General features: G+C 39.0%; 1 protein-coding gene across 1 annotated transcript in view; it reads left to right on the top strand.

Moving 5' to 3' along the window:
- The first annotated feature begins 4,089 nt into the window (after positions 1-4,089).
- The window catches only part of ppp1r9ba (protein phosphatase 1, regulatory subunit 9Ba), a 43,573-nt gene continuing 33,677 nt past the window's right edge, over positions 4,090-13,985 (top strand). Inside the window, exons 1-2 of the mRNA XM_046866972.1 lie at positions 4,090-4,250; positions 5,694-7,112. Coding sequence (XP_046722928.1) covers positions 5,751-7,112 — 1,362 coding nt within the window. The 5' untranslated portion in view covers positions 4,090-4,250; positions 5,694-5,750. The remainder of the gene's footprint in view (positions 4,251-5,693; positions 7,113-13,985) is intronic.

Here is a 13,985-nt window from a genome sequence, read left to right as displayed (position 1 = left end):
TCCAGAAGATCCGGCGATAATGGAAAGCAAGCAAAGGGAGTTCTATCATCAGAGGTGGCTGAATCCCACAAAGTTCTGTAATCTGTAATCTGTAATCTCTGTATTGATCTCTTAATAGTGAAATGAGAAATCATTATTCCTCATCAAGGCTTCTTACTGATGCTAATCTATAAGGATAAAATCATTTATTTGAAGAAAACAGCATTTCATTCAGGATTGCATTTATATATCTTTGTATTAGCTCCACAACTGCAATAGAGATGATTAGAATCTTTGCAATATAAGCAAGGGTTTTATTAATGCTTACACAAAAACCGAGTTCTTCCCAATTCAGTGGGTTTAGGAAAACTGGCTGAATAAGTGCTGAGTGGTGTTTTCCTCTCTCTGAAAAGATTGTCCAGCTGGATTTAGAGGACAATGGCCTGGTTGACAATGGAACCATGATACAGGCTAGAGTAGTCTGAAACAATCTGCACTAAAATGTGGTCATTTGACCATAGTGATTTTAAAGGATTGCAGCCATCATATATGAGAGCCAGTCATTGTAGTTTTTTCTCGATATTCTCTGTCCTCTGTATGATCAAAATCTTCTAGCTTTTCCAACCACCAAGTGGAGCACAAAAGAAGGTCTGTTTATAATTTAGTAATAGAACTGGGTTCTCTGTAATGTACAGAGAACACTGTCGCATAAAGTTTTTACATTGTTTACTTTCTAGACTTTAATACTACAGACATAAGCAGGGTACCAGAAATTCCTACTTCTTCACCATGGAAGATGCTGAGAAACAATAACTGTGGTTTACTTTGAGATCTGTCTGATAGCAGTTTGCAGATGGAGGCGCACTTGTTTCTACAGTATGATCTGCTTCTGCTGCAGCTGATGCTGGTGTGACTAAGACTCCATGCTTTCCTGATGTTCCTTTAGCTAAAGAATTTCACCGTGCTGTAATGTATATGTGACAAATAAAGGATCTTACTAGTTTTGTACGTATTGACCAGACAGAGGGACTGAGCTGGGAAGGATGTGCTGCATGATAGAGCAATAAAATATGCAGATGGAAGTGTGTTGATTGGTGAGGAAAGTGTGTTGAGAAGTTGAAGGGGGTATTTTGAGCAGCTGATGAATGAGAAAATGAGAGAGAGAAGGTTGGATGATGTGGAGATGGTGTAGCAGGAAGTGGATAGGATTAGTAAGGAGGAGGTTAAAGCAGCGATTAAGAGGATGAAGAGTGGAAAGTTGGCAGAACCAGCTGACATACCAGTAGAAGCATGGAGATGATTAGGAGAGATGGCAATGGAGTTTTAAACCAGATTGTTTAACTAAATTTTGGAAGGTGAGAGGATGCCTGAGGAATGGAGAAGGAGTGTGCTGGATCCATTTTTAAGAATAAGAGAGGTGTGCAGACCTGCAGTAACTACAGGGGAATAAAGTTGATCAGTCACACCATGAAGCTATGGGAAAGAGTAGAAGATGATATTGTGATTTGTGGCAAGAGTAGGGAGCAGGTTGGGAAGAGCCTGAAGAGGTATGTGCTGGAGAGATGGGGAATGAAAGTCAGTAGGAGTAAGACAGAGTACATGTATGAATGAGAGGGAGGGCAGTGAAAGGTGTGGTTGCAGGGAGAAGAGGTGGAGAAGGTGGATTAGTTTAGGTACCTGGGGTCAACAGTGCAAAGTAAAGGAGAGTGTGTTAAAGAAGTGAAGAAAAGAGTGCAGGCAGGGTGGAGTGGGTGGAGAAGAGTGATAGCAGGAGTGATTAGTGATGGAAGGGGGTCTGCAAGAGTTAAAGGGAAAGTTTATAGGACTGTGGTGAGACTTGCAATGTTGTATGGTTTAGAGACAGTGGCATTGACTAAAAGACAGGAGGTGAAGCTGGAGGTAGCAGAGCTGAAGATACTGAGATTTTCATTGGGAGTGACAACGATAGACAAGAATAGAAACAAGTTTATTAGAGGGACTGCGCATGTTGGACATTTTGGGGACAAAGTGAGAGAGGCCTGATTAAGTTGGATATGTGCAGAGGAGGAGAATGTTGAGGATGGAGCCACAAGGAAGGAGGAAAAGAGGAAGGCCAAAGAGGAGGTTTATGGATGGGGTGAGGGAAGACATGCAGGTAGTTTTTTTATGAAAGAGGCAGATGTGGAGGACAGATGAGTATGGAGAGAGATGACCTGCTGTGGCGACCCCTAATGAGAGTAGCTGAAAGAAGAAGAAGAGGAAAGGCTCTTATTATTATTATTATTATTATTATTATTATTATTATTATTATTGTATGTACAAGGTCCTTACTTCCAAAATGTTAACTATTGTAACTTATTGTATGCAAACTTTTTTGTTTGCATGAGCTTTGCCTATGTGTGTTTGTGTGTGTTAATGTTACTCGCTTGAAATGTGTACAGTATGTAAAGTTTACTGTATGTAATACATACAGGTAGAGCCCATTTATTAATCAGGCCATTAACCTGTTAAAATAAAGATTTTGTGTTTACCTAATGAAAATATGAAACTTTTAATATTAAATTAATTTTATTCCACACACCCCCATGTCCCTTTAGGTATACTAACTCCCAAACCAAGCTTACATCCATATTGAAGGCCTGTTTACCAGTGCAGGTTGAATCCATGAATGTGAAATATCCGGGTCACCATTGTGGCAGTGAGGAGGAGAGGTTGCTATGGAAACTGTATGTGTGAGAGGAGGGGAGTGCAGCAGGATTAAGCTGCTTCTGCATGAACCACCTGCATTTGTACATCAGCACCTTCTAGGAATATAAATGGAGGTCTTACTACTTATTGAGACTCTTAATGATTCTTTAATTTTCATTGAAGTTTGTAAAAGATTCATGAAATATAGAATAGAACATCCAATCAACAATTTATAAGCAGTTGATAAAATATAAGCATATGCATGACTCACATGCTAGTATGTACTATTAGTAGTAGTAGTATTGCTAATCTGACATTAATAATAAATATTATAATAAGTATTATACATGCTTGCTTTTCTATTGACCTTGGTGTGATACAATGTGCAGTACCACATTACCTTTCTAGCAGATAATAAGCGATCGATCAGGCATGTTTTCTGTAGGTCTTTACATTGTATCTAACCTTTAAATGGTATTGCTCTCATTCTGCACATTTTTATCAATCAAATATTTAGCCAACAAAATTATGGGATTGTGGTAAATGTGAATGAAATCTTGCCCAGCTAACAATATTCCAACAAATGCATTTTTGTGTTTTTTTGCATTTTATTGTTTCCTAAATTAGAAAGCCAATTTTTTTATTTAATTTAATTTTATTTTATTTTTGATGATAATGATGATGGTGGTGGTCAATTTAATGCATTATATATCTGAACAGCTGATTGGTCTCGTAGCAGTGATGTTCCTCAATGTTCTAGGTGTCATGTCTTCAACTAGTCACATGGTGTCGCTCTTCTCAATGCCCTTCCATATGAAAAGCACGTCATGCCAAAATGGGTCAGTGTGTCTCCTACAGTGGTGTAGTGTCGACCACTGCAGTGATTTTCTTCATCAATTCTGATGAATTCACTCCTCAATTTCACAATTTCACAAGACATGAAGATTTTGAAATATTACACACTATTATATTTTTTTGGCAAAATAGCTCTTGACACTCATGTTTATTACTAATTATGATTTTCTCTTTCTCTTTTTAAACAATTAATTAATCAAACGATAGAAACTGTGTCTCATATTTATCTAGGGTTATTATTATTTATAGACAGACAGGCATATTTACACTGCCTGTCTTTCATTGCTGAATGTCATGACTAAAATAATGCAATCCTAAACAGTTTTTTAGGATCATAAACAACCATACTGCAGATGCTAATGTAGATTTAGAAATGACTTAGTAGTAGATCGTATTTTCACTCTAACCATGGGGATAGAGACTTTTGCACGGAGCCGCTGTATTTGCGTTATGCACTTTGAGGAGTGCATGCACGCTGGGTCTGGGTTCAGGCCCACAGAGGAGGAAAATGTGATGGAAGCAGTGATGCCGCCATGCGCGAGCGGAGGGGCGGGGCTGCGAGCTGAGCTCTGTGTGTGTGTGTGTGTGTGTGAACGCGAGCCGGGGAGAGACAGCAGCGCGCGCGCCCGCGTCACTGCTGTTCGCTCGTGGGGGAAACCGACAAGCTGAAAACGGCTCGCGGACACAATGGACTCGGCAGCGGACGGACTTTAACGCACCGGACCTTTGATGAACACGAAAACACGAAGGTGGGTCCGGGCAGTGACGGTAGCACCACGCGGTTTTTTATTTTTTTGTCCTTCTTGATTGAAAAAGAGAACCGTTATTTTTTTTGGGCGACAGAAGATGCAGGAAGCGACGTAAGCGAGACAAAGGCTCCATGCAAAACCTTATACCGATCCACTAAACCGCATGACAGATGCACATATTTCAGTTTGAAAGCACATTTCTATAAATATGTATATATATATTTTTTTGCTCTTTTATTTGGACATGCGGCTCAGTGCGGTAGTACTGCGGTTTGGGATGTGTGTTAGGCAATGAGAGGGGGCCTCGCCGTTCCGCAGGGTCCTACTGTCGTGTTTTGACAGCCTTGCTGTTCGCTGACACACCGCAAAATGAATCGCATGCTATTCCTATATGCTGGAGTTAATGCACCAAGCGTGCAATTTACATATATACATATATATAATGTAAAATGTAGCTATAATGGCGGAAACCTAAAGCAAAACGTGCTTTAAAAAAATTTGTGGCATCCATCACAAGCAGGGTTTATAACAAAGCCTACTGCACCAAGCAAGCTAAAAAAAAAAAGCGCATTAGGATTGGTTTCTTATAGCTCAAGGAAAGCAGATGATCCTAACCCGTTCATGTTTTAATCAAAATCTTTTCTGCACCTTAACCACAAAATCCATATAGCACTGCATAAGGACTATCTTATTTTAATGCAATTGTAGGTCCCAGCTGGTGTGATATACATAAATGTACAGGTTTCATGTTTGTGACTGGCATAGGTACCTATAAAAAAAAGGAACTGCAAGCCCTCCTTAAAACAAGGACATAAATATACAAAGAAAAATCTAGGCCTTTGATGCAGCCTATCATCCCTAGTCACTGGGCATTAAAGCAGGTTAGTATAAGATTTCTACAGTGTGTGCTTTCTTCAACCTGTTCATATGTTTTGAACTAAACCAGGGGTATGTGGTTGGAATTTGTCAGGTTTGCAATGGAACAAAATCAGACAGAAATCGACAGGAAATGTATGAATGCTAACCCCGCCCCTTACAGTTTAGGGAGAAACAGGATTGATCTGGCATCGTAAAGAGAGAACCATTTTTCTGTAGAAACCTGCATTATAGAATTGCCAACTTAAAAACATTCAAAGCAAAAAATTCAGAGGAAACAAGAACGTAAGCACTTCCAAAGGATCCCCCCATCTTTATATCTTTGTGTGAATTGTTCAAATAATTATAATAATGGTCATCTTCTTAGACTATTATTTTAGTCCCCGTTTGCACTCACCTGACTTACCAACCGTCATATATTTTATAAAAAATATTGTCACATTCATATGTGTGAAAGGTTCTTGTGCCTGTTTTATATTATGGTAATGGCCCTAATGTTAATGGTTCATTTCTGCTTTGCTTAATGTTTGTTTGTTGCTAATACTACTTATGGGGTTTCACCTCCAGGGGTAAAGGGAGGAGGATATGCCGTTTCAACTACTCTTCGCCATCATTTGATTAATCATGATGAAGACTGAACCCCCATCTGCATCCAGCGGCACCACAGGCACCCCACTCGGAGCTCGGAGCGCATCGCCACACAGGAATGCTTACGAGGCAGGAATCCAGTCACTTAAACCAGTCAAAGACCCTGATGCTGCAAATGGTGAGGATGGCAAAGAGACAAAGTCAAGACCTACAGGACGGGGTCGCAGGTACGGCTCTAATGTCCATCGCATCAAGAACATGTTCATGCAAATGGGCTCCCCTGGAGAAGAAGAAGATCCATCAAAGATGAAAGACCAGACAGTGCGACTTTCCTTGCCAAGAGCCAGCAGTCTTAATGAAAACGTAGACCACAGTGCACTTCTCAAGCTAGGCGGAACCGTTTCTGAGCGAGTGAATCGCTTTGATATAAAGCCTGATGGCGGAGGTGGCCATGGACCTTCTTCTGGCTACTCTAAGCTGCAGGAGACACGTAAGATTTTCGAGCAGCGCCACCTGCAAGAGAAGCAGGCTGCCACCAACCGCATCCTCCTGAAAAAGGAGCGTGCTTCAGGATTCTCGGACAGCCGTCTGGATGTGGTTGTACGATTCAACGGCAGCACAGAAGCCCTAGACAGATTGGACATGGACGGAGGGCCCGTTGAAGCAGTGTCACCCACTGTCAGCCAGCTGAGTGCCGTGTTTGAGAAGGCAGAAATGCGTAACAATCTCCATCGGCCGCCTTCAACCTCAATTATGCCCTCTCGCCCTAAAATCATTCCTAAGAAGGTGAAATCATTCCCTCAAGCAGGCAGCCAAGAAAATGAATCGCAGTCTAGGGAACAAGAAGGAGCCCATAGAAGTCCAAGAAGAACAGGATCCCAAGCTAACTCAACAAGCACCAAGCCATCAGCAGATGAAGCGTCTGTTTTGTCTGCAGAGCCAAACGCTAAGGAACTTCAAGACTCCACAGGAACTAATACAGAGGATGAGTGCAAACCTGGAGAGCAGGACGATGCTAGCAACCAGGAAGTAGGCAGCCGATTGGTCCATGCAGAAGTTCACGCTTCCCTTGAGAATGGGGAGGCTGAAAACAGTTATGAGGCTGCTGAGCAGAGAGATGAGCGCAGGCTGAACCAAGGAGACAGTGCCACTCACGACGAGGAGGCGGCGGAAGATGAGCCCCTGAAGGAGGATTATTCAGAAGCTGACCTGATAGACATCAGTGCCTATAGTGGTATAGGTGAGGACTCTGGTGGGAGTCAGCTTGATGAGGATGAAGAGGCTGACGATGATGAAACTTACGAACCGGAATCTAGTTGCACAGAGGTAGCAGGACTGCCAGCAGAGGATGATCCTCCAGGCAGTAGGAAGATCCGTTTCAGCACTGGGCCTATTAAGGTAAGCATTTTATGCAGTGATTGATGTGATTTGAAGGAGTCAGCCATTTAATTGTAAAATCCCCAATGCTGCAGTTGTGGCCACTGGAATCAGAAGACTGAATGGTATTTGGCTCAAGTTTACTGCTTAGAATATATATTAATTATTTTCTGCAAGTTTAAAAATACAACAGATTGTTCCTAATTGATAATAGTTTAATATTTTGCCAATTGTCATCATCAGTTTTTTTTTTTTTTTGCACTGATCACTTTTGAACTAAACAAGGTGCTATTGTGTAATAATGTTACACCTGTGTAATTAATGCCAAAGGAGGCTGACACATTTTCCTATTAAGAGAAGGAATGTCAAAGGTTAACTACCAAGGACTGCTATTACTTTAACTATCACATAAATCACTTCAGGAACTGCACATTTAATTTTGCATGCTTTGGTCCGGAAGGCAGGTAGCCATTTCAGCATTATACATTTTACCAATGACAGTCAAGCTGTTTGGTAGCACACATAGTCCCCTGTAGGTTTGCTGAATATTTCATGTCAGCTACATTCTGCATTTCGAAAGAATAATCTTTTTTTTTTTTTTTACTGTTGGGTACAGCCACTTCCTGTAAGAACCCTGTCTGATCATTTTTTTCTTCAAATGATCACATGCTTGCATGCTTTTGCAGCGACCATCATGCTGGCATTTGCACTCTCAAGAAAACCGTTAGGACATTGGCAGGGTTTTTTTCTGGGTCATTCTTTTTACAAGTCACTTCTTTCATTTTCACCAACTCAGGAAATGAAAGCAGCATATCAGATTTTTCTATAAGGAGAAAATTACCAAGTATTTATATCAGCCCATTTCAATGGACTGACTGGTCAATAATGTTCTCTTTATATCTGTCTGGTAACGAATAGTCTGTTCTGCTGTCTGGTGTTAGTTCAGTCATTTGTGAAATTTATAGTGGCACGTCATCATTTTACTGCCTCAAAACAGTGTCCTCTTAGTGTGTCCTCTCAGCTACTGTGCAGAGGTAGCTCCTGTTTAGCCTACCTTTGTTTATCTTTTGCTTTTTTTGTCACAAATCCAAGATCACAAGTCAATATATCAGTGCATGGATGCATATATAATGTTCTCACTGATAGGAAGACATCCATATTGGTGTAATAGATAAAGATGAAGATCAGTGAAACAGTTGCATGTATTGCATTGTGGATTAAAAAAAACCACATCTGGATAAGGCGGTGTAGTGCAAAATCACTGCAGTATTATATATTGTACTAAATGGGGTTCCCCATTGAATGCTTCATGTATAGTAGTAATTAATCTGTCTTTTACAGGCAGTGTGCTGAAAGTGTCAGGCAATGAAAAAAGCTGTACTCAACAGTGAACCTGCCTGACCTGCCAGCCATAGAATGAGGAAGTGAAAATAGTGTAAATGTGTTAGAACTTGTTGGGTGAATTCTGTGCATCAATTCATGTCATCATGACATGTCTTTCTTTAGAAGTAAACATGTAAACAAAACTTAAATCCACATACTGAGCATCTTTATCTTCAGGGGGGGTTGAAAAATTATTGTTCCTGTAGCTTTTAGAACTTTTACAGCAAATACTTATACTTGTATCTGTTGGGGATAAAATGTCATTTACATTACAACGGTTTACAATTGAGCGAGGCACATGAGGGTTATATTAGCACTTGAGTGCTAACAGGCCACATTTTTTACATTTCCATAAATGGTCCCTTTTTTTCTCTCTTAAATCCATTGTGCCAGATTTTCACTAATTTAGGAATTTCTGCTTCAGCAATCTACATTCTTCTTTACTCAGTCTCTTGTTTTTTCAAGGGGTCATCTAACTAATTTTAATTAACTGAATATAGTTGTGTTTGCTGTCCCGTAAGATGGTGTCAGGAATTCCCCTAAGGACAAGTAACAAGGGCAAGTCACCAGGTTAAAAACAGTTTTGAAACAGGGTTAAGTGTTGTGTGTACAAAAATTAAATCTTGTTTGAGAGAAGTTCGGTTGTCTTAGGAAATCTTTCCAAATGAAATTTACACGCAGTATTTACTTTGTTGTCTGCCAATAAATCATATGGATTTTCAGAGTGGAATGTCAGTAAAAATTCAAAAAAGATTCTAACATCAAAAATGGTTTTTGTCCATTCATTCATTTATAAGCAGTGTATTATTTCCATGAATACATCAGGGCCACCAAACTGAAAGCAGTTTGTATGTGGTGCTCTGCAATACCAGGCTCACAGGATGTAGGCAGAATACGCACATTGTGCCAACTTATTGACACAGAGGATATCATTGAAAGGGTTTTGTCTTTGCACCAGTGAATAAAAGCCTTCGGAACTTAAATACCCTACACTATATTGAATTTTAGGCTTTACTATTGCTCCAAAGCTTTTCATAAATACTGCCATAGTGACTTTACCATATGAGGTACTTTTAAATTATACCCAGTCTGTTCTCTGTGTACAATTTAAGCACCAACCATTTTCTTTTGTGACTTGTTTTGCCTTGCTGAGTAATTATAGGCTGCAAGATTCTTCTTCACAACGAAGGTTTTCTTATCCACAACATTAGGCACTGTAAGGCAAATAAAAAATTTATATCAAAATCACAAGAAAAGCCAGCTTCTACCAGCCCTCGCTAGTCGTTTGCTCTTCCTTTCATTTCATCCTCTATCATTTCCTGTTGTTTCTCCCTCCTTCCCTTATTGTTCATCTCCCATCTGTAATCTTTGCAACCTTGCAGATAACACTGTAGCACCTTACAGTACTGCTGGTAACATCATGGTGTAAAATGATTAATGAGACAAATGCCTATGCAGTTTTGTATATGGTATTGTTATCTACATGCTTTTTTTTAAAGTGGCAAGCATCCATGCAGGGACTACATGTGTGTACATGCCCAGCTTTGTGGCTGGCCTTATTATTAAGTGCTTCCTGATTCCAGGCAGCTTTGGGCGGCCCCTCTTATCCTTTCAAACACAGGAAGAGGTCCAGAAGTTGCATGGAAGGAGGTGGTCAGCTTCATTGAGCTGAAGATTCTTGTCCTTTTGTGCTAGTCAGAAACCAGTATGGCATTTTCTTTGTTCCGTAAACTTAGCTTTTAAAGTACTCGCCTTTGTAGACTCGGCCATTCTTTACCGTTAAAGGTCAAATGGTGTTTATGTGTGAACAAGAATTATGAAGATAGAAATTGATTGTCTGTGTCTGTGCATAGCATTCACAGTTCAAAAGGGTTCATATTTGACCCCTGAAACATAAGATTTGCAACTGCAAAGCAGCAAGGCCAAATTTGATCGCACGTAGCTATGACTCTGCTAGGTAGCTTGGTGAATAATTGATATTAAGTTGTTTAATCACCAGTGATGGATCATAATCACTCACCAGTCATGATGAAACATTGATGATTTACCCACTCACCAAAATTATGTATTTTGTTTGTTGGTTTGTTTTGCTTTATCTTCACTCATCTTTGTGTATTGGACAGTCATTAATGTTGTTTTAAATCCAGAGCAGTGTCTAAAGAAAGGTTTCTTCAATCCAAAGAGTAATGCCTAGTTTTTGTAGGTGTCCTGAACGATGTCTTATGTCATATTATGTAATATTTGTTTGTGTATTTATGGGTAGCTGGACTTGATGATAATTGTAATCTCAATATAAAGATTCTATTATCAAATGATTATAATCTAATTTCTGATTTCAAATCGATGGTAGCATGGCTGTGCTGATGGTTCTAAGGAAGCCGAAAAGTTACTCAGGTAACATTGCATCAAAAACTGGGGCCTTTGTGTTCTCCACAGAATTTTGTTTTCGTTCGAGGCCGTGTGCCATAAATGTCGTCTTTAAAGTAATACGTGATATGAAGCAACGTGTCAAAAAGCAGTTCGAATCTTTGGAATATCTCTGTTACAAGTAAAGTTTGTATCGTCTTATACTATCAGTATAACTAATGCTTTTTGAGCTTAAATGAAAGGCATTAAAATTAGAAGGCACAGAGCACAATTATGTCTGTGATGTAGCGAAACAATAATGATAGAGTTCTTTTTGGCTCTGTTTAGTCACACTTGGTAGCATGTTTTACATTTCTGTGATTAGTTCATTATATTTCTCACTCAGGTTGTCTCTGTGTTTTTTAAAAAGGCAGAATGAACATCATTTAATACATAATAAACTCCAGATGAATATTAAGCCAGTTCACTGCCTTGTGAAATACCAATGCCCATCATTGCGAAATTTGAGGGACAGTTCATACGCATTTTGAGTGGAAGAAATGAAGAGGCCTGAACCTGAAGTGGTGTCACTTTCTGTATGAGTCAAAATACATTTTTCCACTGTATCAATGTTTTTTTTGTAAGAATAGCCAACAAAAATACATTCATCTGAATGCACACAGATTCTGGTTTACAGTGTCACACCACCACCACCACCACCACCACCACCACACTGTCAGTGCTGACTCAGCATTTAGCAGTTGCAATGTAGAAGATTTGTTTCACATTAATAAGAGAGATGAGTTTTGTTAACCAAGATTTGTTTTGTGCTTTTTAATAAATGCACTAAAAGGGGTTTTTAAAGATGAGTGAAACTGAGCAGAATTCAGAGGAAGTGGTAGCTCAGTCGTTAATAAGTTGTACTGTAATTTCCGGACTATAAAGCGCACACATATATAAGCCGCACCCACTGAATTTTACAAATATTTTTATTTTGAACATAAATAAGCCGCACCTGTCTATAAGACACGTTACACACGGTGTAACGGGTGAAATATGTTGCGCTTCCTTTAGGAGCATAGCGGTATTTTGGGAATAGCCTGGCACAGCATTTTTCCGAAGCAGTGCAGCTCAGAACACAGGTGAGGTGTGTTTTTTGTTTCCGTTCGGAAATGTGATTGGTCTAATGTTATGGGGTTCAGTTTTTTGGCTTGAAGTTTGTGAAACCGGGAAAAACCTAGGAAAAATTAATAAATAAGCCGCTTCGTTGTTTAAGCCGCGGGGTTCAAAACGTGGAAAAAAAGTAGCGGCTTATAGTCCGAAAAATACGGTAGTTCTGATCAGAATGTCATGAGTTCAGATCTGAGCACTACTGAGTAGTGATCTTGTCAATTTTATAAATTAGATAAGGTTTTAAGGTACTTTTGGTCAGCTCATTGGCACTACATGTCATGAAAAATTCAGTGAGACTCAATAGACACCATCTGACTATTACCTGCACCTCCCTAGACAAGCACATTGTTCATCACAGAGTCAACTTGCTGCACTTGTTGTTTTTGTGCTTATTTGATCATACACCCATTATTGTATCATTCTGATAAAAAGGTTCTCCAGTCCTTCTTATGTGGGCCTTCTCTTTATTTTTTGCATTCATGCTTGATGCAGATTGCCCTTCATACAGTGGTCGTTGATGCCCTGATTTCTGCATTATCCCCTTTTACACATTCAATGGTTATTGATGATTAAGGGTTTTAATACTTTATTGTAAACACTTTTCGTATGATCCCAGATGACACCTCTGTCCACAGACTGCCAGATTGCTTTGCTGTATTGCGAGGAATACAGAACAAATTTATTCTTTTAGTCAGTAATAAACATTTGTTCCTAACCCATCTTTAAACATAAGACATGTTCATTTTGGATTTGTATTTAGTTGTACAGTTTTGGATATTATAAAGAAGACACTAAAACTTAAGACTCTTAATAGTTCTTGCTTTTTTTCATCGAAAGCTGTGAGTATTCATATTGTGATTATTGGTCTCCTGTTTAGCTGGGCTGGCTTTTTTTTTAAGGATTCAAAATCGATCGCAGGATCCTTTAAAAAAAATCAGCATTTTCAAATAGGAGCAGCCATTTGAAGATTGGATGTCTTCATGCAGCCAGTTGTAATTTGTTGTTATGTAAGAGACTTAGTCCTTAGACCGCTGGGGCCATACTGAGTCAAAGAGTAATGAGTATAATAGGATTACTGCAATTGGTCCATTCTCTAAGAGCATGTTAAATAGTATTAAAGTTTGAATGACTGGAAGATATTGTTGGAGTGCCAGAAGAATAAACCCCAGTGTTGATCATCCATCTACATTGCTATAAAGTCCTAAACCGAACCACTACATATACATTTTTGATGAGCAGCTTTCACCGATCATCTGAAATGTGTATTTTTGCTACAGTGAGATTTTAATAGTTAATCTTTCTGGCTGTTTTAAACAAGAACAACATTTTCACAAAACGTGCTATATCACGAATCAGATTTTTTGGTGACATTCATTTGTTTGTGCGTTAACCTGAATAATTTCCTGCATAGACATTGAATGGCATTAATCTCAAATGTAGTATAACTGGAAAAGTTTATGTCTTTGATTTTCCACTCTGCTGTCACTCCGTATCAAAAATACTTGGCAATAAGACAAAGTCAGCACATAATGGCGATGTGTAGCAGCGATTCAGCCCTAATTCAGATGTTGATCATTTCGGAAATGTTAGAGAACTGGAGAATAACGTTCGCATTAGCCTGATATTTACTAGGTAGTTTACGCCAATTTATTTATCATACAAATAAAAGGTGCAATGGCAGCTTCCCAATTATACACTATATTATACTATTTATTATACTACACTATATACTATATTATGTACTCTATAAATTTTGAAGAATAATTGAAAATTTTGAAAACTTATCTACGCTTACTAGTTGCATTTGATGTCCAGCCTACTTTTCCTCTCAATAGTGTTGTAGAAAAGACATGAAAGGAGGTCACGTAAAAAAATATAGCCCTGCACTCTAAGCAGCGAGACTCAATAACCATCAAACTCTAGATTCTTCAGATAATTCTTATTTCCTCTTTTCATAAAGTCTGTCTATAAATAGTTTACGCATTTTGTTTT

The sequence above is a fragment of the Silurus meridionalis genome, chromosome 14 (genome assembly GCF_014805685.1).
Source record: "Silurus meridionalis isolate SWU-2019-XX chromosome 14, ASM1480568v1, whole genome shotgun sequence".
Taxonomy (NCBI): Eukaryota; Metazoa; Chordata; class Actinopteri; order Siluriformes; family Siluridae; genus Silurus; species Silurus meridionalis.
The sequence above is the reverse complement of the archived record's forward strand: the minus strand, read 5'-3'. Positions and strand labels throughout refer to the sequence as shown.